Source organism: Xiphophorus maculatus, chromosome 13 (genome assembly GCF_002775205.1).
Source record: "Xiphophorus maculatus strain JP 163 A chromosome 13, X_maculatus-5.0-male, whole genome shotgun sequence".
NCBI lineage: Eukaryota > Metazoa > Chordata > Actinopteri > Cyprinodontiformes > Poeciliidae > Xiphophorus > Xiphophorus maculatus.
The window spans coordinates 2,314,247-2,340,453 of NC_036455.1; the positions used below are offsets into that span (position 1 = coordinate 2,314,247).

At 38.2% G+C, this 26,207-nt stretch overlaps 1 protein-coding gene across 3 annotated transcripts in view; it reads right to left on the reverse strand.

Moving 5' to 3' along the window:
• Positions 1–26,207, reverse strand: part of trps1 (transcriptional repressor GATA binding 1) — a 132,438-nt gene that overhangs the window by 31,226 nt on the left and 75,005 nt on the right. For all 3 annotated transcript variants that reach the window (XM_023345060.1, XM_023345062.1, XM_023345061.1), the window contains one exon: positions 23,099–23,864. In XM_023345060.1, coding sequence (XP_023200828.1) covers positions 23,099–23,864 — 766 coding nt within the window. The remainder of the gene's footprint in view (positions 1–23,098; positions 23,865–26,207) is intronic.

The following is a 26,207-nucleotide window of genomic DNA, read 5'->3' on the forward strand; positions in this document are numbered from 1 at the left end:
TCTTATCTTGATCTCTTTTTGAGTTAGCCGACTCCAATAAACAGGACAGATTATGATACCTGATTAAACCAAATTTATTATGAACCGCCTCCTACAGGTAGGTCTTATTTAGTGGAATCACATAACCACATTTCCTTACAGAAAACGCTGAGTAGATTATGGAAAATTGCTTTAAGATACACTGTGCAATTATCGGTTACATTAGACAAAATCTTTTCTCGCAAAAAGAAATTCATCCATTGGGTCCCGAAGCTTGAATTTAAGTCTGAGGTCATTCAGTGCGACACACAGCAACTGATGATTTAGCACTCTCCCAACCAAAAAAGACCCATGACAAACAAGAAGCATCAGAAGATAACCAAGAATGTGCGCAATGTTCAGCCAACATTTTTTTTTTGTCCTCTTTTGCTTCACCTTCAGCATTTCCCCAACTGTCTCCATTCCCTTTCTCTAGTAATATGGCCCTTGAGATGTGTAACTTACTGTCCATTTACTTTTGGAAGGATATTTTTGGTCTGATGTGATTCTGCTGCAATAACAAGTTGTGCCGTCTGGCGACTTCAAAATATGCAGTTTCACAAGAATTAATAGTACGAGTTTACAATGTCAAGCTCGCAGTGTTCTATATGATTTTTTTTAAATCCGGCTGTCTGCCAGGCTTTAAATCAAAGGTCGTCTAAGCAGGTACAAAATGTCCCCACTGAGGAAGGAGCTGATAGTTGATAGATGGTCCGTTTGAAACGTCCCGTGACTAGCCGCTCTTATACCTGCGAAAAACAGACTGGCATGTTTCCCGTGCTTTCTGCGTTTACCTTAGTTCTTTTGTTTAGGTTGGTTTACTCGGCCTTCAACTTTTGGTACCCGGCATTTTGGTCTGCCCTCTGCTTTACTCACAGCATGTTGTTGCATTTAGTACGGCTGCAACGTGTTCACAATAAAAGCTGCAATAAAAAATGGCAGGTTTACTATGATTTAAAAGGATAAAGGACTTTTTGGACGTAAAACGGTGGCAGGAAGCGGAATGTTAGTGTCACCGGGATATCCCCCAGTAATGAGAGTGGATCAAAGTGAGACTTTCTACAGAAATCTGAACGTAACAATAGATATTTGAAACCAGGGTTTACATTTAGAAGAAAAACTTTCTCAAGTAAAGGCCTCTCACTTCCAGAGCTCAATTTATACAGTGCTTTGCGTGCTATTTATTTTTAGTCACACAAAATCAAGCTTTTTCATCAACACAGCCACAAAGCAGAGGCTGATGGAAGAGGCCCACTCATTCCAAATCCCCGACCAGTACCTAAGAGACACCGATACAGATGGACAACAGCCAGGAGCTGGACACCCTGGACACAGATGGATCATGGTTGGACTGAGTTACACTGCAGAAACCTGACTTGTATTTGTAAAGAAAGTTCATACATTTGTCTCAAGTGTGTGCTTGTATTTTAGAAGCGTGTCTATGTGTTGTCTCCTCAACAGCTCAAAAGTAAAGTGTTGAGATGAAGACAGGAAGCAACACACATACTACACACTCCCATGAATCAATTTCCAAACACACACACACACACAGGGAGCAACAATGTTATGACAATAACTCTGTGTTTTACAGCCCACTGTAGCTGCACATCTGGATAACATCAGGCACAGATACACACACACGTCGAGGAAGAGACATGGCCAAGAAGACAGGGTGCGCGCACACACTGTGAAAAAAAAGACAAAAATCTTGATGCAGTTCCCTCTTGTTCCTCCACCCTGCTCTATCCTCTTCTCCATCTATTTCTCCCTTGTTTTCTCCCTTTCCTTCTTTCCTTCTGTTCTTGTTGTCTCTCCTCTAATCCGATACGACAGAGACACAGAACACAAATCTCCCTGCTGGCAGAGGAAGGACGGCAAGTTTCAAGCTGAAGAGAGGGAAGAAAAAGGGGGTAGAGAGAGAAAAAAGATTGACTGTTGAACACTAGTTGAAGTGATTTATGAGGTTGGAGTCTGTGTTCGAACATATGTAGACACTCCTTGTCTTCCATTCGATCTTTCCAGCAGATAGACACAGAATAATCTCTTTGGCGAAGATTATTGTAAACCAGGATAAATAGATAAATATTTAGTGTTGTGTAGTCACAAACATCCAACCTATTATTACTGCAGAAGAGCCCCCCAAAAAAGGCAAATTAGTGAGTATTTTCATTCCTTTTAAGTTATTGGGTTTGCGTTGTGTTAAAAAACTCTTAAGTTATTTTACAAAATATTTTCTGGGAAAGAAAAGGCTCTAAAAGTAGAAAACTGACGTCAGACAAGAAAATCATATCTTGAAAATTTTACATTTACATGTTTCTACATGCAAATTTAGAACACCTTTATTTGTTCAAATAAAGGTGATTTATTTTACCAATATAAAACACCTTGATTTTGGTCAAATATAGGTGTTGAGGGTTCTCTTTTTTATTTTTCTTACTGTAAATTTAACTATGAAAACAGAGACAGATGTTTAAGGTGATCAACACATTTTTACAAAAACACAAAACTAAATGGAAAATGTAGACATGAGGTTTTTGACAAACTCTTTTCATTGAAGACACCATTCTACGTAATACAATGCACTCTTCCGTGTGGAAACTGTAACTGAATGAAGATTCAATGGTCCACTTAGTAATCAAAGGAAACACTACACAAGTGGGTTTTCAGCTTTGGTTTAAAGGAATTCAGTGTTTTGTCAGCTTTATAATTCTCTGGAAGTTTGTTCCAGATTAGTGACACATAAATACTGAAACCAAACCCCAAACCAAGTTTGGTTCAGGGGATGAAGAGTAAACTAGTACCAGAAGAGGTCTGGGAGGTTGATATAATTGCAGCAGTATGGCAATACTACAGTGTATTTTGGTGCTAAGCCATTCAGTGATTTATAAACTAACAAGTTTATGAGCCAGTGTAAGAACTTTAGAACTGGAGTGATGTGCTCTATCTTCCTAATTTTAGTGAGAACGCGAGCAGCAGCAGCTGTATTTATCTTTTAGGGAGACTGGCGAAGAAACTATTGCAGTAATCAATGTGACTAAAGATTAACACATCCTGCTGAGAGGAGTTATTATTGGATTCTGACATAATGATTTTGTGCAATGACAGGATTTAATTTCATTTAATTGGCAATGTTGTCATAAAAACTAACAGAATAATGTGATATTGTACAGAAAAAATAGTACATGGATGGTGACTTCATGAATATTGAAAATCCTTTGGAGGTTTGATGTGAAACTTTTTTTTTCCTATGATGTTTATTGATCCACGTGTATAAGGGGAATACAATTATGAAGAAAATATTCCAAAGATTATGTCTTTGTTTCTTAATCTTTGACAGTTCGGCTATTGCATTATCAATCACAGAGTGCTATATTTAAAAGACATAAGACAATTATTTCAATGGATGTTCTTAAGCTTACATAAGTAGTCAGTACAAAAGGATGGACATTTACTTAGAGTATTATTGAAAATATTTTAAAATCAAAGCTGTAATTAATGACCTTTTCACAGGAGCACAGAGTAAAATGTAAATATTGACAGAAAAGAAGCAGAGTAGAAACCATGCATTTGGACAAATAAAAGGAAGATAAGTACAAAGAGATGAGGGATGAGGGGCGTTCATCCTACAGAAACAAATAAGGATCATAGAAAAACCACATTTCAGATAAGTTGGTGGGAATTATATGCAGTTAAAAATTAATCGATTCTGTAATCTGACTTCTTTTTTCCTCTCCCTCTCAGTGACTGTCCCGGGTTCCCTTAGTAATCACTCCATCCTGATTGCTCTGATCCCTCCATTCTACTTGTCATTAAACACAAGGCACACACCCGCACGCAAACACACATTACCACACATAGTCACACATACAAGCCAAGAGACAGAAAACAAATGCCATTTAATCAAGTTGTATAAATAAATAAAAAGTTTGTATTTCCCATAAGTCCATCTGGTCCCCTGCTTCTCATCACACACAGACACACACGTTCCAAGCTTTCATCTGCTGGTCAATAAAGCTCACACACACACTCTAAATGAAAGGCACGGATGACCACACACATTGGCCGGTGAATCTAAATGTAGATGAGTTCAGTCTGCTAGAACGACTGGCGGCAAGAAGAAACCTTTATCAAGCAAATCTATTTGTTTTCTGCTGTTTCACTCAGCGCCGTTTGACCATCCTATCAATCGGTTTAACAAAATGTTATCGACATGTGCTGGTTCGCTTTCATTTTGCAACACTGTGCAATTTTGCTAAAGTGTAACTACAGTTCTGATCCAGTGGATCTGTTGCATGGCAATTTCAAATAGCAGAGGGAGAAAAAAACACTGAGCTAAACTGTGGGCACTGCATAAACACAGGCTGATGAAAGAAAAAAAGTATAGACTTTGATTGGCAGAGTCTTTGATGAATTATATCTTCCCAACCTGAAGCAGAATCTTATTTATTTTTAATAGTGTTAAAATTGGGTGATGAAGTCTGATGCCACACAGATCAGTGTATAAAATATGAGTGACTTTAAGCTATCTGTACTGCAAAAGCCTGAGCCAAGAAATTTGGTCCCTAAGCCCAACCCAAGAAATGTAGTCCCTAAAAGAGGCCAAAACCAAATTACGGTGCCCTACTCTGATCATATAACTTTGAGTCTTCAATAAGACCAAAAAATAAATTATTTTTAGACGCGATCCAATCAGTTTGGTTCCGAAACCTAATGAAGAAAATGTTGTCCCTCAATCTGATGAAGTAACGTCTGTGCCTAAACCAGAACCAGTAAATTTGGTGGCTCGATCTGATCAAGGACTGCTGTAGTACTGATACATAAAACATGTCAAATACTGTATTCAGCTTTTAAAAAACCTTCTCAATATAGCTTTAGTATTAACATAGCTTTTTATCACACTAAGCCACTACTTGGCAAGAAGCACCTGGACCAAGAAGCTTTCCATCTTTACCCTGAGAAATGTTACCCTGGCAGCTGTTTTCCGTACAAATTCTTGGTCTTTTAAGCTGGACAGTAGTTTTAGAGCAAAAATTATTTATAAGTTGTATTTTCTCTTTTTACAAAAAGCTTTTAGATAATAAAGTAAATAAACAGATTCTGAACTGTCTAGGACATCCAGCAATTTGAGGGAGAACGTATAATAAATATAAGCTAAGTAATTAAGTTGTCTATATCAAAGAAACCCTAGCAAGAAGGTAACAATTCCAAGCCAAACAGTGAAGGATAATGCACTTGCTTTTCTATTCACTTGCATTTCTACCTCTCCAGGTACAAAAATTTCAAATATTCTTACACAAAATATGGAACCTCAACTTGTTTTTAGATAATGGCATATGTCTGCAGTTTTTTCAGTCAACATCTAACCCTAATATATTTGTGATTTAGAGAGATTAAGTGTTTTATCCAGTAATGATAATTAGTACTCCAAACATGGCACCAACAGATTGTGAACTGTCTAGGACAATTGAGGGAAAACATATTATTAAAATGCACCAATACAATCATTGAAAATAAAATAATTATTAAAATGAATAAAATCAAATTGCTTTGGTAAAACTGAAGGGGGGATTTTTAAAAAAAATATCATTACAACACACCCATCTTCACCTACACACTACTACTACCACCATTCTCCACTTCCCAGCCTGAATGAATCGTTCCTTGTCTCTGAACTGATGGAGCGATAAAGTTGGTTTAAACAGCCATAGACACACCGGCACACACTGTTGAGACAGAAACATGTGTTTTACATCAAGAGCTCCCAGCTATACAAGAGCTAATGTTACCGTCTTTGTGCTAGTGAGCGCGTGCGTGTGTCAGAACAGGGGTGGAACATGTCTTTGCAATCTCCTATCAGCTTTTAATCTCCCTTTGGCAGAAAGGGGGAGACAGAAAGAGAGAAAGAAACCACTCAAAGAGAGAAAGTGATAACCACACAGTGAAAGGGGGGAACAAATGTATCCCCAATCTCTAAAACCTCCCATTATTCATTTTGTTTTGCAAGGCTACTTTGCTTTTTCCTTGCCTCGGGCACAAAGAGAGCAAGCAGGCAGAAGTTGCCTACTTTGGTTTACTTGTGTGTGGGTGTTTATGTGTGATTTAATTCTTATTGTCTGAATACTGTGGGAGTTGACAATTTTCATTTTGGCTTCTTGGGTTACTTAGGGGGGCTGTGTTGCAGGGAGAAATGTCAACATTCATTCCTCGCTTAGTGCTTGTAAGGGACTCAACAGTTATTATTTAGCTTGGAGTGGTTGGCTTGTTGAGTTTGTTTAGGCCCTCCACTGTGTTGCTGCGGTCCAATTTGCAAAGCTGTGGCCTCTGTAATGTCCAGGAAACAGCAAATGTCCCGCAAACATTGACGTCCTGTAATATCTTCTCATCCCATGATCTTTGCTAGCTAAGCTGAAAACTAAGACTGGATTATAAGCAAAATCTTTTCATCTTAGTTGTTTATTAAAAAATTAAAGTGTATTCCCTTCCTGTTTGGTAAGTTCCAAACCTGAATTTAAAAGAGACAGAAGTGAAACCTTCATCTGTTCTATTTCAACCAAAATATTGCTCAATAATTGGAAAATATGAATATAGTTTTTTGCTCATTTTTTATTCAAGTAATGCTGTCACTATTTAAAGATCAGATAGGGATAGCTGTATTGTGACAATCAACATTTCTTTATCCAAATTGCTGTTCCTATGACTAAAATTTCTGACAGGGTTTGATATATTTTTTCCCCAAATTTATAGATGCACTAAAAGCATGAGATTTGTAATGTTGCAAAGGACTATGTAATGGACAGATGGCAACCACTGGTCTCTGAAATACTACTTTGTTCATAGCATTTCATAAGATTGTGGCGACTTATATGGTCAGCCATTTAAGTCGCCACATTTATATTTCAACAAAAAAAAGCACATTTTGGCAAAATGAGAGATGAAAATAAATTTTAATTTAGAAGGACAACTAAGAAACTACTAACCCTGAATTTAGTGTGCAAACCGTACAAGAAAACCCTAAAGGCGTTGGTGTGCCTAAACCTATTTGGTGAATAAACATGACCAAGTGTCTTTAGCAGGTAAGACTTATGTTAATTTTGATTCATCCAAGTAGCGGCTTATAGTCCGAAAAATACGGTAATTAGCTTTAATGTCTAATTCTGAAGAACTGTATCGATTTGGAAAGTTAGACAGAAAACAGTCTCTTATTGTTGCTATTTATGATGGTCCACTTAAAAATGTGTCTTGTATCAGAGTAATCAAGATTACATTTTGTAAATTATGTTACAACTATGTGTGGCTTTTGATGTTATGACTGCCCCCAAGAGGCTAAGTTATTTTGGTTCCATCCTCTCCCTTTTGGGTGGGTTTTTCTGTTTAGCAGCCACATGTTTTATTTCATTATGCAAAGTACGAATATGCCATCACACTCTAACATTACACTGCTTGATCACATACTCTCCAAGTAAATTAATACAAACATCCATGATACGCACATAATACTTTGTGAACTAAGCAAATTGGCTTGAAAATTGCATAGAATCTCAGCACCAGAAGGAATGAAATTACTGCAAGCTGCCCAACCCAGGGGTCCAAATAAGTATACAGCATAATTTTTCACACATTAAATATAAACTGTTTCTTCCATGGAAGAACCAATTTCTCCAATAAGGCACTAAACAACAACATTATTACAACATGTATAGGCTAACTGCACAAAGTGGAAACAAGACAGAGTATGTTAACACAGAAAATCTTGCAGACAGGGTTTGGGCTTGCATTGCAGCATATTGTCATGACCACGTTCATTTGTAGACATTAAGTCTAACATTGTGGAAAATCACCAATTTTTGCAGTTGCATACATTTTGTTAAACAGGTGTTATACGTCATCTGAACAGGCTTTAGAGCATTTCTGACCAACAATATCTACTTGACTTGTAAATGAGTCTACAACCAGAAAACTTTCAAATAAAACACTCTAAGGTCAGCACAGAAGGAAAAAGAAAAAACTCCTCCACAAGACTTCAGTGTTATGCATCAAAACTATATCCAGCCTCAGAGGCTCTGGGGGCAAATGTGATTTACTGCTTAGTCTTGTTTACTGCAGAAACACTAGTCTTTACATTGGCCAAGTCGGTGTATGTGTGTGTATGTGCACACTTTCAGACCTTATTAGGTTGTACTTGTGGCAATGCTTAACCCCACTCAGAGTTTGGCAGCTGCTCTCCTTTCTTGTTCTGTCTGCTTTTATTTTCTCTCAGTGTCTTCGCTCTCTTCCCCCCTCCCTCCTATCTTTGCCATCTCACTGCGCTTTATCTATCTGTAGCTTTTACTCTCGTCTCCACTGGTCCGCTACTTCTCTTCACTCTTTTTTTGCTTATTACAGCTACAATCTTTTATGGTAGGGTTCAGGATTAATTACTGTTATACGAAACAAAACTTGTACTAATGTCTTTTATCAGCTTAAGAGATTCCTTGTTGTTTCCATCAGTAATTTTGGTCTGGAAGAGAAGAATGTTTACCACTGTGTTAAGTCATGCTTTCCTTTAATGATATGTTCCACCCATTAAGGGAACTGAGAATATTAATTGTTACAGTTCCTGCTGAATACAAGATTTAAGCTGTTTAACAAGCCATGGTCTTCATCTTTTTCTGCTTGCCCTCTTTATGATATGCTGCACATTTTTAATTGAGGTTGATCCAGACTGAATACATATTCTAGCATGCATATTCTTGTGGATGAACCCAACTTGTACAGATGAAGAGCCCCTTTGGCCCATGAAGAATAGGTTAACTGTTTAAAAAAATCAAATGTATTAAATTGTGTCAGTGGTACCTTCGTGAATATGCACATTACCCATTTCACAGTCCCCGATCCATATCATATGACGCCCATACCTCCTCAAGAAGCTGGTTCTACCACCTTTCTGATATGAGCCGGGATGGCTGGATTGTGTCTTTGGCAAGAAGACGCGACATCTGTTTTGTTTGCTTGTCTCCTTAATATCCAGCTGAGACATGGACTCATCTGATCACAAGCGTGTCGTCTGTCCATCTGAGATGAGCCCATGCCCACAGAAGTAGACAGCATTTTATGCAGAGATGTTTCATGGTACATTTTTGGATGAAGTGGCACATGGAGTTGAATGTCAATGGTTTTTCAAGGTGCCCCAGAGCTCATGTGGCTCCACTGGCCATTGGTGACATGACGGTTTCTGATTCGGTAAAACGTTGTGTGAAATGTGTTCAAGACAGGCTTTAGCCCTATCTGAGTGTTATTCAAGATTGATTTAAACGCTATAAAAATACAGATATGTTTTTCTTCTTTAAATAGAGTTTTGAAAGGTTAATTAGCATGTTTAAGTTTTGTGCTACATGTATAAAAAGAAACTTACACAAACTTTGGTTGATAGATTATCAGAGACTGATAAAAATGACCTTTTTAATTATCCCAAGAAGTGTGGTCAATATTCAGCAAGAAATATACCGTATGCTTGTTGGTGGCTGTTAAAAGTGTGTGGTCAAGAGAAAAGTTGCTAACATTACATTGAACATAGTGGGAGTAAATGTGTTTATCTGGCTGTGTATAATTTTGAACATCCATAATAAATTGAAGGATAATCAAACTACTCTGTCAGAACAGAAATATTACATTAAAAAAATCCAGTATTTATTTCACTGTCAGTTATAGATTTACTGTCACCAGTACTGATAAAATCACTGGCAGCATGGTGACACTCAGGACTGATGCTGATAGAGAGGAAGACTTGTTCTTAATCAGTGAGCCAGGGAAGATCAAAGAAACAACACAGGTCCAATTTCAGTGGAGACTTCTCCTCTAAAACGGCTCTGATTATCTCCTGGAACTGAACCCAAAATGCATGAATTAGCGCTGGACTGGAAGTGGATCCTATCAGACTTGGCCAAGAAATAGGGAAAGTATTTTGTTACAGCTGGAGAGATGGATCCTGGCTCCAACATTCCTGGGACAAGGGGAGATAACAGTGGTGCAGTTGTGTTGATCTAGTGCGAATGGACATATGTGGCCAGTTTCTGTGCTTCTCTGAAACAAGAAACATAAACACAGACTACAGTTACAGTCAGATGCTGGGTAAGTAGAACTATGTGCACTTTGTGGTATCTGATTAAAGCAAAGTTGTAAAGATAAAAAAAGAAAAACTCAAGGACATTTAAGCCCATTGGTCATTGATGGTGACACACACACACACACAGAGATACTCACAAATCATGCACGCATGCATCTATTGTTTGGCTGCACCTGGTTTATAAGGAAACAGGATAGATGGGAATCTGGGACCTAACTTTGGGAATATTTTATCAGCGTGATTGAATAAGTGCGGACATCCATGTGACTGCTCGTCCACAGAAGCCAAACATCTGCAGCAGTAATAGAGCTAAACCAAAAAGTAAAAACCTTGTTTTTTTATGCAGCTATTAATGGAGTGATTTGTACATTTTAAACATTTTATTCCTTTTCCTGCAATGTATCATTTGCCTTATGTAACATTGTTTTCAGCATTAAATTAAATGTAAGCTTGACCGATTTCTTAAGGGTGCCTTTACAGTCAAAATAATTATTACTTTTGAACTGCAAATTGCTCGAAAACATGTTTGATCCCAAAATCACACTGGTAATGTCAACCTTTAAGTGGATAATGTGATTGAATTTCACACATAATGTTGTATCTTCAAGTAAAATGTTTTTTAAAAAAAATGCTTAATCTTTTCTTCTTTTGCTGTTTTGGTTCCATTTAAGAAAAAAAAAATGCCAATGTACTGAATTAACATCACCAACAAATTAATTATGACTATTCACATTTGGTTAAAGCCTGACTCACAGAATCAAGAAATATCTTTAATAGAACCCGACTGACAACATGAAGTAGGCTAAAGGGTAATAAAAAAAAACAAGTCAAGGTCACTCTGAACAAATTAAATAGGAGAGAAACAATCTGTACACCTGTAGTTTCCAAGATGTTGGGGTTCAGCGAACCTCATCTACTAAAAGAAAGCAGTGGCTCACCAGAACTGTCTACAAAGGGATTGCTCATCCAGATGGTCACAAAAGATGCCAGTTTGAGCTTCATACCATGATATTCCCTCATTAAAAACATACCTGGAGTGTTACTAAAAAAGATACACGTCACTCTTGACTAAAATCATCTTGGTAATCTGTTCACTTTTGTGCAAATATTCTGTGGACTTTTAAGACAGTTTTTGGAAGGCATGCATTGTATTACTTTTGCTGTAAAACTAACATGTCATCTAAAAATATATATACCAACAATCAAACATAGTGTAAAGTTCTGCTGTTTTGTTGCTTTGAGACCTGAAAGGAGAATGTCAGTTTTTAACTTTTTAATAATCCTTAAGAAAAATTTTATTTTGTAACAGGAAAAATTATACATTGCATCCCACCGAGTCCAAATCTGAATGTCTATAAACCATAAATGTATTAGTATCATAATCATGGATGGATGGATGAATGGGTGGACGGACGGATAAAACTGCACAGGTCTTGAACAGTTAAAGCTGTGGTAAGTTGGTGCTGATATGCTGCACAGTCAGGCAGACACAGAGAATGGGAACAAAAGAGGAATGGTCTTGAGGGAAATTGAGTGTACAAGATGCATCATGCTAGTGGAGCAGAATCCTTAAACACGCTCGCGCACACCCCAGCACACACTACTGTAGAATTCCTAATGAGTGAAGAGCCCACAGGGGACGAGCGGGGGGGAGACAAGCGGAGAAAAGGGGAGGGGCTAAATGTTGAGACAAACGGAAGGAGAGAACGTGATGCATCTTTCTCGAGCTTTCAACGCTCATCAAGCATGCACGGCATTATGTTTGGGAGGATATTTGTGTGTGTCTGAGGGCCTGCTATAGATTTGGGGCAGAATTTACGTTTAAACAGAGAGGACTCGAGAGGGAAAATCACACATGCACAAACACACCCAAGCAAAAAGTGATGAAGCTGAGCTGCATGCACTCATGCCCAGGGCAGAATTCCAACTTCACCACGAAGCCCTTCAGGCCACAAAGGTTGCCATGGTGCCATCTCCTCCCAAACAAACTCTCTCCCTCTCTTGCTCTCTCACGCATCAGACCAGGGCGTGGCAAGATGTCCTCAGGTGAAGTGGATTAAAGCGTTAAAATGACTAACTAAATGGATTAACTAAAAGTTTAAATTCAAATATGATCTTATGTGTATTTAACCTGAATATGGAAAGCTTTTAGTGTTTTTAAAATGTACTGCAAAGGCAATTTACATTTCTGAATGATGTCGCAATTCGTGTTTGTCCATTTTACATAATTTGCACATTTTAGTGGCTCTTTAGGTTTCCATGACAATGTCTGAATTAAAATTAAGAAAATGAGGATTGCTTTAAAGCACATAGTAATGAAGGATCACGCTAAGGTTGGTTACGTTAGTCCTAAAACTTGCCATTTTTAAACAATTCCAGACTTTTCCAGAATCTTAATTTTTCCCATATTTAGGAAGACAGCAAATTGATTCCTTAAATGCATAAAAACAAAGCATTCTGTTTAAAAATTCAGCTTTTCTCCTATGATATAGCTCTTGAGTAAAAGAAATGTACACAGCAGGTCAGACCACAAAGCAAACTGGTATCAGCCAGGAAAAGACTGATTGATGCAAAAGATAGATGGGCAAAACATATCTAACACATTCACAAAATGTATTCTTGTAATGATTTAATAGTTTTAATCAAGTGTTTTACATCTTACTTAAAACTGCTCCAACTGAAAAAGTTGCAGGTGAAGAGAGTGAGGCTGATTCAGAGGCGATGATAGATTAGACAGTAAGTGGCCTGAATTCACATTACCCATTTTTTTAATCTTAGCCAACTTCACAAAGTGTTTAATAATGTTTGTTAACTGTGACAAAAGTCATCTGCATATTATGGGGTTTAAAAAAAAAAGTGCATCCTCTGATAGTCGTGGGGTTTTAATCTACCCTAAGGCCACTGAAAAGCCTGTCAAAACTAAGAATATCACAACAAAACTGAGATGTGTGAAAATTATGAAAGAATTTTGTGATATTAATAGACTGAAGTTTATTTACTTCAGTGTATGGCTCCTTCACTACAATAAAACAAGAAAATCCTTTTTTGAACAGTTTATTTTTTGGAAATTGTTAAATATTTTTCATGAATTTTGTACTTTTTCTCACATTTCAAGCCTGCAGTTTACAACTTATGCCTGATACATATACCTAGATTAGCTTCTTTTGCATAACTTAAACCAAATACAATTGCCCTATTTAATTTAGCTGTTTTCAACTTCAAATTTATCAGACTGCAAAAATCTTAGGCCATTATTAATTTTCACCCAGTTTATAACACATTGCTTTTGCGTTATTAAACAAACTATGTATTTGTTTCATACTTCCAGTCATTTTATTTTCCACAAACTCACTGAGATATGACATCATACTTCTCTAAGCAAGGGAATTATTACTAACAATATTTTCTCAGAATATCACTTTCAATGATCCAAAATAACAGTTTATGGAAACTTCAGAACTGATGATCAGAATTAGACATTAGTTGCACAGCAAAAATATCTAATTAAATAAACTAACAGATACAATGGCTTGGAAGAAATGGACCCTGGAAAGACTTGGGCAGTTTACTAAATGTCATCATTCCAAATCTGGAAAGAATTTTGAGTTGTTTATGGTTACAGACATTCATTTTTATCAAGAGCATTTGAAAAAGTGACAGTCTATTGAATTTATATGAACCAAGACTGTTTTTTTTTGTTCCCTATTACACATTACAGATAAAGATGGAGAAAATGTGACCTGGAGCTATTTGTCAATCAATTTTCACCCTTTTACTGGAAGCAGCTTTCCTTGAACTATTTACCATAGATTTCTCCAACTGTTTGGGCCGCATTTGTCAAATTACATCAGTTACCATAACTGCCTGATTGTGTGAAAAAGTCAGAGATCAAAAGCAGAGATGCAGGAAGGAAAGGCCAGGAGACAGAGGAAAAGGGGAAGGGAGGCAGAGTTTTCCAATTGACTATTGGTCAGGGGTCAGATGGACATTTAATCTAACCAATCAGCTTCCTAATTACACAAGTGCTGCCAGATTGGTGTCTTTTATACGTGTGTGTGTGTGTGTGTGTGTGTGTGTGTGTGTGTGTGTGTGTGTGTGTGTGTGTGTGTGTGTGTGTGTGTGTTTGTGTGTGGCTGGTTGGCGTTGCGTGTAGAGGTCTTGTTGTAGCAAAGCGAACATCTGGCCTCAATATTGATTCCATGTGTGAGCACACACACTTTAAATCTGTATGCATGTAAATGTGCGCACACACACACGCTCGCGCGCAAGCATACACAGGTTGCAGCGTATGGCTCCTGCCTTACACAGCCACACAGAGAGCAAGAGATGGAAAAAGAAAAAGAAACACCCAAGGACTCAGCGACTCGATGTGCAAGTCATGCCAGAAAAACACAAATACCAAAAAAATCATAAAAAAAACACATAAATGCATACACGCATACACACACTTTCAATAGTGTGTGTGTGTGTGAAAGATGATTATAACAGTAATTGATGTAAACGTTTAAATTACAGCTAGGAGCTAAAATAACCACCGTGTTTTAGCGTTGCCATGTCGACATGATGAAAAACACCTGGTCTTTTCGCTGGAGGGGAGGGTGGAACGAATGTGTCATTGCCGCACAGATGAACCAATGAAACACAGTGTTTGTAAGTGACATGTGTCTGAACAAATGAAATGCTGTAAAAATAGAGATGTAATTTAACAGCCTGTTAGGCCGAAGCCAAAGTCATTACATGACATTACGGGGTAATACAGAATAAATAAGACTCAAAAGGTTTATTTTAACTGTTTTTTTAAAGCATTTTGGTGCTTTAAATATCTGAATACTAGATCTGACTACCCTGTCTGAAAACTTTAAAGGCTTTCATTAATTTCTCTAAGGAACGCATTAATACGCGAATCGGCTAAATACAACTCCACAACTTCACAGGAAGAGTCTGTGGACAAGACAGCAGTTAGTTCTGCTCCTCACAAATCTGATCTGTAGGGAGGAGAGGGCGACTGATGAAACGTGAAAGTAGGTCTCGCCTGATGAGAATAAACTTACATTTTTGATCTACATGCAAAACACAATGTGTGGAGGAAAACTAGTACTGCAACCTCAACACTCCACCTTTATGATGGTAATGGCAAGATTAGGCTGTGAGAATGTAATGGTTTGCATGGTAACAACACCTTTTAATTATTTAATTGGTAAAAATAAAATAAAATTTAAAAAAAAATCGGAAACTATTCATAATTTGTTTCCCTGGTCACAGTTATGCTTTGCTTTGGTTTGTCCAATAAAAATATCTAAAGAAAATTCATGGAAGTTTGAGGTTGTCAAGAACTACCTAACATTTTACAAGGCAATGTACATTCACAATGATGCAGAAAAATATTAGAAGTCACAGAATAAAGACAGGAATATGTGTAACGGACTCATCATATGAACACATATTCATCAGACAACCAGATTTTGCCCTCAAGAGAAAATACTACCTGAACATTTCAGCACAAACTACCTAAAGTTCATTCTAACAATTTAATTTTGTAGCAGCTGTTGCTTTTCCCCGCCCCCCAAAAAATACAATAGAAAAATCACAGTGAGCCATTCTTAAATAATGTTCTTTAGCTAAGAATTTGCTTTAGTTGAGTTCAATGTTGTCCGAAAATACTAAACTAAATCTTTGATTCGCAGACCGAAATGCTTTCCCGGAAACCCAAGCGTCTACAAAGTTCTACGTTGTAACAATCTAGGCTGAAAGTGCTATCACACTCAGATTTTAAGAACTTTGTCTTTAGCAGGAGGACTGCCCCGCCCTGCTTCCACAGAGTAACCCAAAATAAGAACCGCACTGCCAAATCCCAGGATTTCAAAGTCAATTTTACGTACTTTTTTTTTATGGTGATCCCACACTTGACACTTTTAGAAGTGGGATGATGTGGCTAAAATGTTACTCAGACATGATCAGATGTCTCCAGACCAGCTAATCTGGCAGTTCAAAGCATATGTCAATGGAGAATTGCCATCATGAGCAAACAGGGGAAAGGAAAATAAGCCTACCTTTCAGTTTTGTGATACAAAGATGCCAAGCTGTCACCTTCCACGTATGCCTGTTTTGCATGTGTGGACTACCCGGAATTAGCCTAGATGTGGTTAAAATGGTGTAATTTATTTTCCAAGCCAAGCGTGATGTTCCTTGCAGACAATCAGACTGCTGTGGACTGTCACACGGCGTAAAGCCACACTGTCATGACACACAGTCTCTGATCTAGCAGATACACATAAAACTCTTCTACAAAGACAACACACACACTCAGCACAAAAATTACAGCAAACAGGCTTCTTGTTTTGCTTTTATTTTCTATGGCATTAAAAACAGGCTAACTCAGTTTTAGACACAAAACACACCAAAACTGGGAAAAACATACTTAAACTTTTTTTTTTCTCCACCATGGCTGTGTTTATTTGAGTCTGTGTCGTGATGGGAAATGTGACTACTACACAAACAAACTGAAAAGTCTGCAGCATACATCTTTGTCGCAGAGACTTTGAATATGTGTGTTTAAGAGGAACAGGTCAAAAATCTCTGTGCATCCCATTGCCATGCAGACACTGACAGTCTAACAAGATGAAGTAAATAAAGTGCTCATATTTTTTCTCTGTAATAGATGAGAACCATCATCTATAGTCTTCAGGAAATCAGTATTTAAACTCAGGCTGATCTCACTTATATAGCTGTATTGATGCTTAGTAGCTGGAAAGCAATGTGATGAATATAAACACGTGGTTCTGACAGAGTTGCATTGTGCATGATATTTCTTTATACAAATATGGCCAATATCAAAAAACACTAATTAAAAATGTAAAAAGTAAAACCCGCTTAAAACCCACAAAGTAAAATATGCGTTAACATAGCAGGTCTGGACTGAACTGAAAATGACACAGTTAGGCGTTTTAAAAGCTCCAGAACGTAAGTGAAATGATTCCACTATTGCTATTAAAATATTTCCTTGTCTTAATTGTTACAAAAAAGAGAACCATAGGCATTAATGCATAAAATACATGATTCTCCCTTGAAGAGAGTTTTTGTCAACTGAAACATTCTGTTATTGTTGAATAACAGAATGTTTGTCATGATCACTACAGCAACTAGAATACGTTTAAATATTATGATCCATTCTCATCTTTTTGTGGACTTCGTTGAATAAAACAACAGAAATATCGCATGAATAATTAAATACATAGTACTGTTTAAGAGCCTCAAGCCACCCACTGTTTCTTTAGACTTGTTTGCACAGAACCAAAACTTTCTTGTAAGTTACAAAAAACATATTTATGGTCAAGTACACATAAGAAAAACTTGCATAGCCCAAGATGGTGAGCAGTATTCATAAATAAGGAAAAAAGATCTGGTAGATGCATCTTTCTTTAGCTGATCACCTAATTAAAATTCTAATCAGTGCATCTCTACTCTCAGTAGTGGTTGTCTTACATTTCCTTCTAAAAGAAACAGACAAAATCATAGATATAAAGGTATTTTGAGGGGTTTAGTATTTAAATTTTAGGTTTACAAGGAAGACAGGACTGACATTTTCACTATTATTAAACTTATTATGATGTAGTTAAATAGCATAAATGTTATCAGTTGACATCGCACTGCATCTGTCATATACAAAAAACAAAGATGCACACATATAGAGACAAATTAAAACATAAGCTCTAATTACCTGTAGCAGATATAAAGTGATGCCAAATTATCTCCGGAAATACGCAACCTCAATGCGCTCACACACACTCAAATGCACACAAACTGCATGTAATTAGGTGAAGAAGCAGCAGCGTGAGAACACATTCAGTTATCCAGATGCACGTGAGCCGTAAAGACAAAAAATAGGAAGCATCTGAATTAGACCTTAAAGAAACAGTCACTCCACATTTCTGTCCACTAAACAAGGTTTTGAGGAATATTAAATGTGTTTCTTAATTTCTTCCAAGTGTCCGTTCCTTCTCACTTTCTTCCTTGTGTTTTTTCTTGCTTCTTTGCATTTCCCATCCCTTCCTTCTGCAAATCCTTTTGCCATCCTTTACTTCATTATGATGTCCACTGTCCTTTCTTTCAGAAAGAATCATCAGTCTTGTGATTTTTTCTGTATTCTTCCCTTTATCACTTCCTTCTTTTTCCTTTCCTTTCTTTTTTTCCTTTAGTTCTTCCTCCACTAGTTCTGTCCTTATTTGTGTTCTTCCTTTCATACATCATTTTTTCTCTCTCCTTTCCTTTCCATTTTCATGTGAATTTCTTTACTCTCAGTCAATGATGCTTGACTACATTAGGAACACATTACTATATTAAGTTCATACAGTAATATCCTGAAATTCATTCTCCTTGCCAACATCCATTTCACTTACCTGCTGTCTCAGGAAATCTGGAATTTATCAGATAAACTCAATCTAATGTCGACTCACAGATGGTTTGGTACATCTACATGTCTTCACATGTGTTTTCTTTCTATTTCCTCGCGGTTCTTAACCCTAAAGTCCACTGTTGCTCAAATACCTGTCTCATTTCATTTATAAACTAAAAGGTTTCATTTGAACTTATTTTCTAAATCTGACATGGTTACAACTCTTCTCTCGTACAGTCAGTCAAACAACGAGAAAGTAAAATTTCACAAAGACAAAACATTGTCCATGTAATAAATCACTGGGACAAAAAAACCAGCAGCAGGCCATTGCCTCACCAAGGCAGCAGTGTGAAGCAATTAAACATCACACCTTTCAAAGAAAGTATTTCCGTCCCTCTGCAAAGCAAAACGCTCCACGTACCAGCATACTAAAGACTCCCATTCTCCATGTGGACATACGTATGTGTTCGCATGCCTGCACAGTAGTGGTGTGTGCGCATGCAACTGAGCGCTTTAATGTCTGTGAGGTGCGCATCGATCCCCATGTATCGGGCAAGTTGTCCTTTGAGAAAAGACGGGAAATGAAAGAAAAAGAATGAAATGGGAAAGGGGAGAGGCGGATCGATGCAGCGGAGAACGGCAAGCGTGAGTGGGGATTGAGGAAAAACGCTCTCAAAGGCAAGTGGAGCGCCGCACAGGTGAAGAAACGCACACACATATCTACAAACACACACACACGCAGGTGAAGATTAAATCCGACTTGGGGTATTTGTTTCCATTTTTGTCTCTTTTTAATCTTTTACCACCCTAGTGGTAACTCTCCCCTTGCATGGAGATATCACATCACATTTCCAAATGTAATTTTATATTTTGGACAGATTCACTTACATCACATCAATTTCTTCTCTCTTGGGCCTCATTCTACTGGCTTCCTCCTCTGTGTCTGTGTGTATTAAGCTACATACAGGATGAAAGTTTCACTTAGAAACATTTATTCTTCTCTCATTTTGAGTAGCAATGACTCAACTCCAGCCTATTATAATGTCTCAAATGAATTGTGTCTGCATGAGGAAATATGTGAAAACATAGCATCGATAGCTCTTGCTTCTCTTATTAAAATGTAAATGTTTTTTTACTTCCCGGTTAAACAAATCAGAGGTCTGCGTTTATCTCTAATTAAATAAATTGAATCTTCTAGATGTGAAGCGCTCGGCAAGGACAGATGCAAGATAAGGATGTTGATTAAACTACGTGTCTTTGTTGCACAGTCTGAATCAACCCCATCACTTGTGCATTGCACTGACTTTAAGCTGTACTGGTGCTACAGGTAAAGATATGGGGAAAACACCAATTCCATCTTTCCTCACAGTAGTAAAACCTCTCAAAGAAACATTTAGAAGAAAATCCACCTATAATTTGAGTGAATGGCGTGCATAAGTTAAAATCCCATGTTTAAAAAAAAAAACGTCTTTAACACCACACACTAATTTGTACTCCTCACTGTTTCCATAAAAAATGAGTCGCTGAACAATTTGAACGTTATTTTTTGAAGTGAATAGACTCTTGGATAAAGTCCATGCTTTAAAATGGGAAATAAAACAGGACCTCTTATTTATACAGGGCAGATGAGTGCTCATTGTCACAATTCGTTAAATGGCTGCAAAACATAGCTATTAAGCTAAAGTAAGGGCCGCAATTATGAATGAGGACTGAAGTTTATTTTTCCTCTTTGCACAGCAAGCAGCATAGAGGTAAAAACTAATCCGATGAGAGGAAGGAATACAATAAAGAGTGGCATCTTGCACTCACCAGGTGTCCATTAATACTATCATATGCCAACAAAGTTTGCAAGAGATGCCCAATGTCACAATCACATATAATGAATATAGGAATATTCTGCATGCTATTGGGTCTTTAACTCAAACTATGTGCTTTGAAATAAGTGTTGCAATTGGACCCAGCGTGAAACAAAAAATGAGTGTGTGGAAAAAAAATTCCTCATGCCCAGTGTGAACTGCAGTGGAGGATCTGTGATGCTGTGGGCCATTTTCTCTCCCAAAGGCCCTCAGAACTTTGTCAGACTGCATTGCATCACAAAGTCTTTGACACAACAGGAAATTTAAAACAAAAAATCCCCTTACCTCAGCTATATAATTAAAAATGAGTCGTCACTGTGTTATTTAGCAGAATAATGATCCAAAACACAGTTCCCACATCCAAGACTCTGGATGATGCAACAAAGATTGTGCCCAGAAGAATGGTTAAAGACTCGTCTCTTTTATGCAGAGAACCTGGAGAAGATTAAAAACGCAATCAAAGGGGCTCATGCACATTATGAACAGCAGGGTTTATTAACATTTTCTGCAATAATTTATTTTGTTTTTACTTCACACATCATATCAAGGAGTGTCAATAAATGAAGCGGCTGCTTTATTATTCTAGAAAGTGCCACAAATGGATTGTTAGTTAATTAGCGTGCTCTCAATATCTTTATCTCAGTCCTCCCTTTCATTCTCATGCATCTCTCTTTTATTTCAGTGTCACTCTCCCACTTCTTCGCAGGGACACACGGCCCCACCCACAGTAATGAGTAAACCTCCTGCTGCCCCACCCTGCCCAGACTGCCAAGTTGCTGCCAACACCTCAGACACACAAATACACATTTGCAGCAGGCCCCACCGCAGCGTGTACAAAGAAGTCATAGACTCAACTGTCGCGCTCGTATGCGTATCCACACACACCGGTTCCACCCGTCTCCCACTTAATACTGCCAGTATCAGTGCCCTGACACCACATATGCACACACACGCACGTACGACCCTGCACACACACACATAGAGAGAGAATAGTCTTTTCTGATCTAATGTGATCAGAGCAAATAAGCTCTGTGGCGTTGGTGAACCACAAGCTACGCCTGCCAGTCCATGACATCACTGCAGAGTGAAAAGCATTATGGTCCACAGAATTGGGCAAAGGAAAGTGAGTGACAGGTGGGATTCATGGGAACAGTCGGTTAGCCACCCTCAGTTGCCAGGACGACGGGAAAGTTTCCCTGTGTTGTGAAGTTTAAAATTTGATTCAGAAGAGAAAGATGAATGTGGCTGATGGGAACGAGAAATGATGTCATGGAGGCATGTGCACAGCAGATATGAGCGCACTCGTGCGAGAGGCTTTGCTGGCAAACATATTTTGCATAAACTGTAAATATGATTAGAGGCAAACAGATTAGGTTGTAGCAGCTCGCCACATGAGATCTACTCCACGTACTGGAATCAAAGGGAAGATGATTTGAGGATGAAAGTGTATTAAAAGAGGCATTTTGATAACTAGAATTCCCAGCAGGAAGAATCCCAGAGTCAGGGCTGAACTCTGAAAAGTCTAAGAGTGAATGAGACAAAGCTGACCTATGAGCTCCCATCACAAAGAAATCAGTATTCACAATGACTTAGACAAGTATTCCCACTCCTTTAACATTTTGACAGCATGTAGCAATAGACTGAAATGGGATTTTGTGTGATATAAATACTTAAAAATAGTGTATAATTTTGAAGTGGTATTAAAAGAATACATGTTTTTTTTTAACATATAAAATCTGAAAGATGTGTTTCATCTGGTAAGGAAGACTGGTAAGAAAGACTGAGAAGGGCTAACCCTTCTCAGTCAGTACTTTATAAAACCAGCTTTCATTTCAATTACTGTCTTCAGTGTTTTGGGGTATGTCTCCACCAGCTTTGTACATGTGGAAATGTCTTTGGTTTTTCTGCTAAAAAAGTTCCACGTTAGAATGGTCACTTGCTGCATGTCTTCTAGTTATTTATCTCTACCTTTCGTCATGTACAGCTACTAATGAATAAAAGCCAAAGCACAACAAAAACCTTAAAAAAGCTTCCCTGTCAGAAAAAAAGCATCTTCACACCATGATGACCCCACTTCCGTGTTTTAGAGTGATGTTGATTTCAAGATTATTTGCAGATAGTTTGCCACCAAATAAAACCTTTTTGCATCTACACTTTGACCTCCTCTGACCAGAGGACTTTCATCTACATGTTTGCTGTGTTCATGACACCAAAATGAATGTGAGATTTTTTATATCTCGCTTCCCACAATGTCTTTCTTCTCACCAGGCTTACACAAGAGTCAGATTTGGGAAGCAAATAATTAATAGTTGTCCTGTCAACCAATTCTACATGAGTTGTTGATTTTTGTGGGCGCCTCCATTGTTGCCATTTTGGCTATTCTCTTGACAGGCCTGCCAGTATACACAGTACACATGTATCTATCCTGAGATTAAATTACACACAAGGGGACTCCATATACTTACTAAATTACTTATGAAATCAATTGTATTTAGGGGTTTCAGAGAACAAGGGACTAAAAAGAATTGCCAACACACTTTACAGATTTTTCTTTTGTAGAAATCATACGAAATGTGAATAATTTTTCTCCCACCTCTGATTTTGCATTACTTTGTGTTGCTGTAAACTATAAACCCCCCACAAAACTTTTCTTTTTCATTCAAGTTTGAAAAAACGAGAAAAGATTTAGCAAGGGACTCTGATAACGTGCGTGGTGCATGTTCTGCTTACTCTTAGCAGAGACTGGGATTCTTCTTTTGTGGTTCCTCCTTTTCCCTCCTGTGCTCCTGCACCTCCTCCTCCTCCACCTGGATACTGTTGTGAAGATATCTGGCTTGGCTTCTCCCCACCTCCTCCTCCACCTGCAGTAGCTCCTCCTGGTCTCCCTCCTCCCAAAAACAACTTGGTATCTCCCAAAAATGGCTTGGTGTCTCCCAGGTAAACCATGCCAGGCGAAGCCATGCCTCTCTTCTGCTGCGAACCCTCGTGATTGGCTGAAACGAAAGAGAGGGAGAGCGGGGAGGGGAAAAGAGAGGGGCTCCCACCTCCTGCTCCTCTTTCTGCTACTCTTTCGGGCCCCATCCGCTCCTTGGGTACCCAGAGTAATCCGTGGGCCTGCTCACCTCCTCTTTCTCCCGGCCCTCTTGTCTCTCCGAGAACCCAACCCTTCTCCCGTTCTCTTTCTTTTTCCTCCACTCCCTCGCTTTTTACTACACCGCTGGGCTCCTCTCTGCCTCCCTCTGCCAATCGTCCCTCAGGTGGAGCTAGAGAGTATAGAAGTCGTAGATCCCCCTTGCTCTCCTCTTTAATGGCTAAAGTCGAGGGAGCTGAGCAGCCATTGGCCGAAAGCGCCAGCGACGGTGTCATTAAGGTGGGCTGGGAGCCTAATGAGGGAGAGGCGTCTTGACAGTGGGCAGAATTAAAATGGTCGAGGAGGGCCGATGAATCAGGAGCAGTGAAGTCACAGTGTCGGCAACGGCAACACGCGTGGACACGCCTGGTAAGAAAGAAAAGTACAAATCTTCATTTTCAGTTTTAATCAGAAAGCCAGATCATGACATTGAGAGTCATCGAAACTAGTAATGAGTCATCACAGTAATACAATAATGTGACTGAAGGCAGCTCTGCAGACTTTGTTTTGTTTTCAGTTCAGAGTCGGCTCATCTTTATATCTGCCCATTTAAATAAGTAAAAGTCCCTGATTCACGGGACTCCAGACCAGAATTGCTCACAGAACGAAGAAAATCCGCCCCCCGGAAATGAATAAATCAAAAGTGCACTTGGCCCTGCTTGATTTCCTCAGAGCACTCAGATCTTGACTTTCAGGGAACTTGTGGCCAAAAAGTGACTCAGAGTTCCACTAAATCACCATGAATTACTCGAAAATGGTGAGGAGCATAAATGAATCTGAACATCAAGCACTGAATCAACCGTCAACAAGCCACCTTCATTTCCTGCTGGGCCAACCCCTGAATGGTTCGCTATATTTCCAGAGCAAGACATCAGGGTACATTTTCTTCCTGGCACAGAGAAAACATGTTGGGTGCTTCATGTGTAGGCCAGTGAGAAAAAAAAAATCAATGAATCACCTTTAACACATACCTACACCCACACAAACTCAGACCATGGGCAGCTAATTTACATTTACTTGACATGAGCAGTACTACCCAATAACCTTTATGTACTGTACTGTATGTATGTATGAGGTTTTTTATAGAAAGGGAATATTGTGAATGTTTATGCATTACTTAGATTATTCAACTTTTTGTTTTTTAAAGGAAATTTCTTTATATTAATTCTGAATGCTTTGAATGTTGTTGTTTTTTGACAATATAAACATTTATACAACATCACACTTCATTTTATTTTGCCATTTTTGAGATAGACCAACATAAAAGCAGAATATTTATGAAGTTGAAAAATTCTACATGGTTTTTGCATTTTTACAAATCAAATCTGAAAAGTGTGGCTGGATTTGTATTTAGAACCTGTAAGGTTTTCCCGACATTACAGGTGCACAAACTTGGAGGCATCTGTTAACCTGTTCTGCACACATAGAGACAAAAAAAATGCCCTGCTCCAGCTTAAACTCAGTCAGAATGGATGCAGAGAACCTAAACATCAATTTTCCAGTCTGGTCAAAGATCCTCTATGACATGAGCATTCACACTTTGACTGGTCTATTCAAACACAAAGATGCTTCATTGTCCTACCGGGAGCCAAACATCAGTTGAAGTATGACTCTTTCAGTTCTCTGAATGAGTTTTCTTGAGGCACTGACCCTGTATTTAGATCATGCTTTTCTTTTAATACTAGCAACACTAGACAGTTGGGACATCTCTCTAACTGAATCCCTGATTAGTCTGTTGTGTTCATTGGTGTTCATGAAACTGTGTGCTCACTGACACCACTGAGGCATTCACCGAGAGCATTTGGAGACTCTGTTTACTAGGTGACTTTTAAAGACAATTAGTTGTGCTGGGTTTTATTTAAAACCCAGCAAATAAAACCCAACCCATTCCAAGAAAATGCCATCATTTTCCTTCCACTTCACTATTCGGCACTTCTATCTCCTGAAATTTCTGAAAATTACACAGGAGTTTGTTAATCCAACATGAAAAATTTCAAGGGTATGAGTACTTTTTGGAAGACTTTTAAAGTACTCTGAAAATATCTTATGTTATCTTGTCAAGGGCTATTGTTTTGGCAGTCGAGTCATGTTGAACCAAAGCTTCACTTGCTCAGATGTCACCCAGCAGCAGTAATCTGCTAAACACTGGCTATTGCATTCACTTGGCTTTTTCTCAACAGCAGCTTCTTATTGATGCCCCGCAGTGTGAGTATTTTACAACAGCAGGATGTACAGTAAGTATGCCAAAAATGTCAATGAGAGCAGAAAAACAACCTCTATGTAGAGAAGACACTCACACAGCAAGAAATAAATAAATGAAATTATACAAAAAACAAAGAAGAAGCACAAATATGAGGACTAAATAGATTTTATTTTCCTTCTCATAAGCTTTAAGCCGATTCTCCAGTGGATTAAAGAATGTCTAGTTTGGAGAGGCCATCTGAAACCCAGTGGGTTTAGAAAGGGTCTTCACACTCGACAGGTTTAGTTTGATTAAAAGTAACTCTGGTGTGATTATTCTGTTAGTGCAGATCACTAGTGCGACTGCTGTCATCCGGACCCTGGAGATGCAACTGGAGATACCAAACAACTGTACCAGAACCATTTAAGTACAGCAGCCAGTCTGGTCGAAACTAAACTAAAACAAAATATGTGAAAATATGAATCATCATATATCAACTAAAGACTTATACTGTACTTTATTTCAAG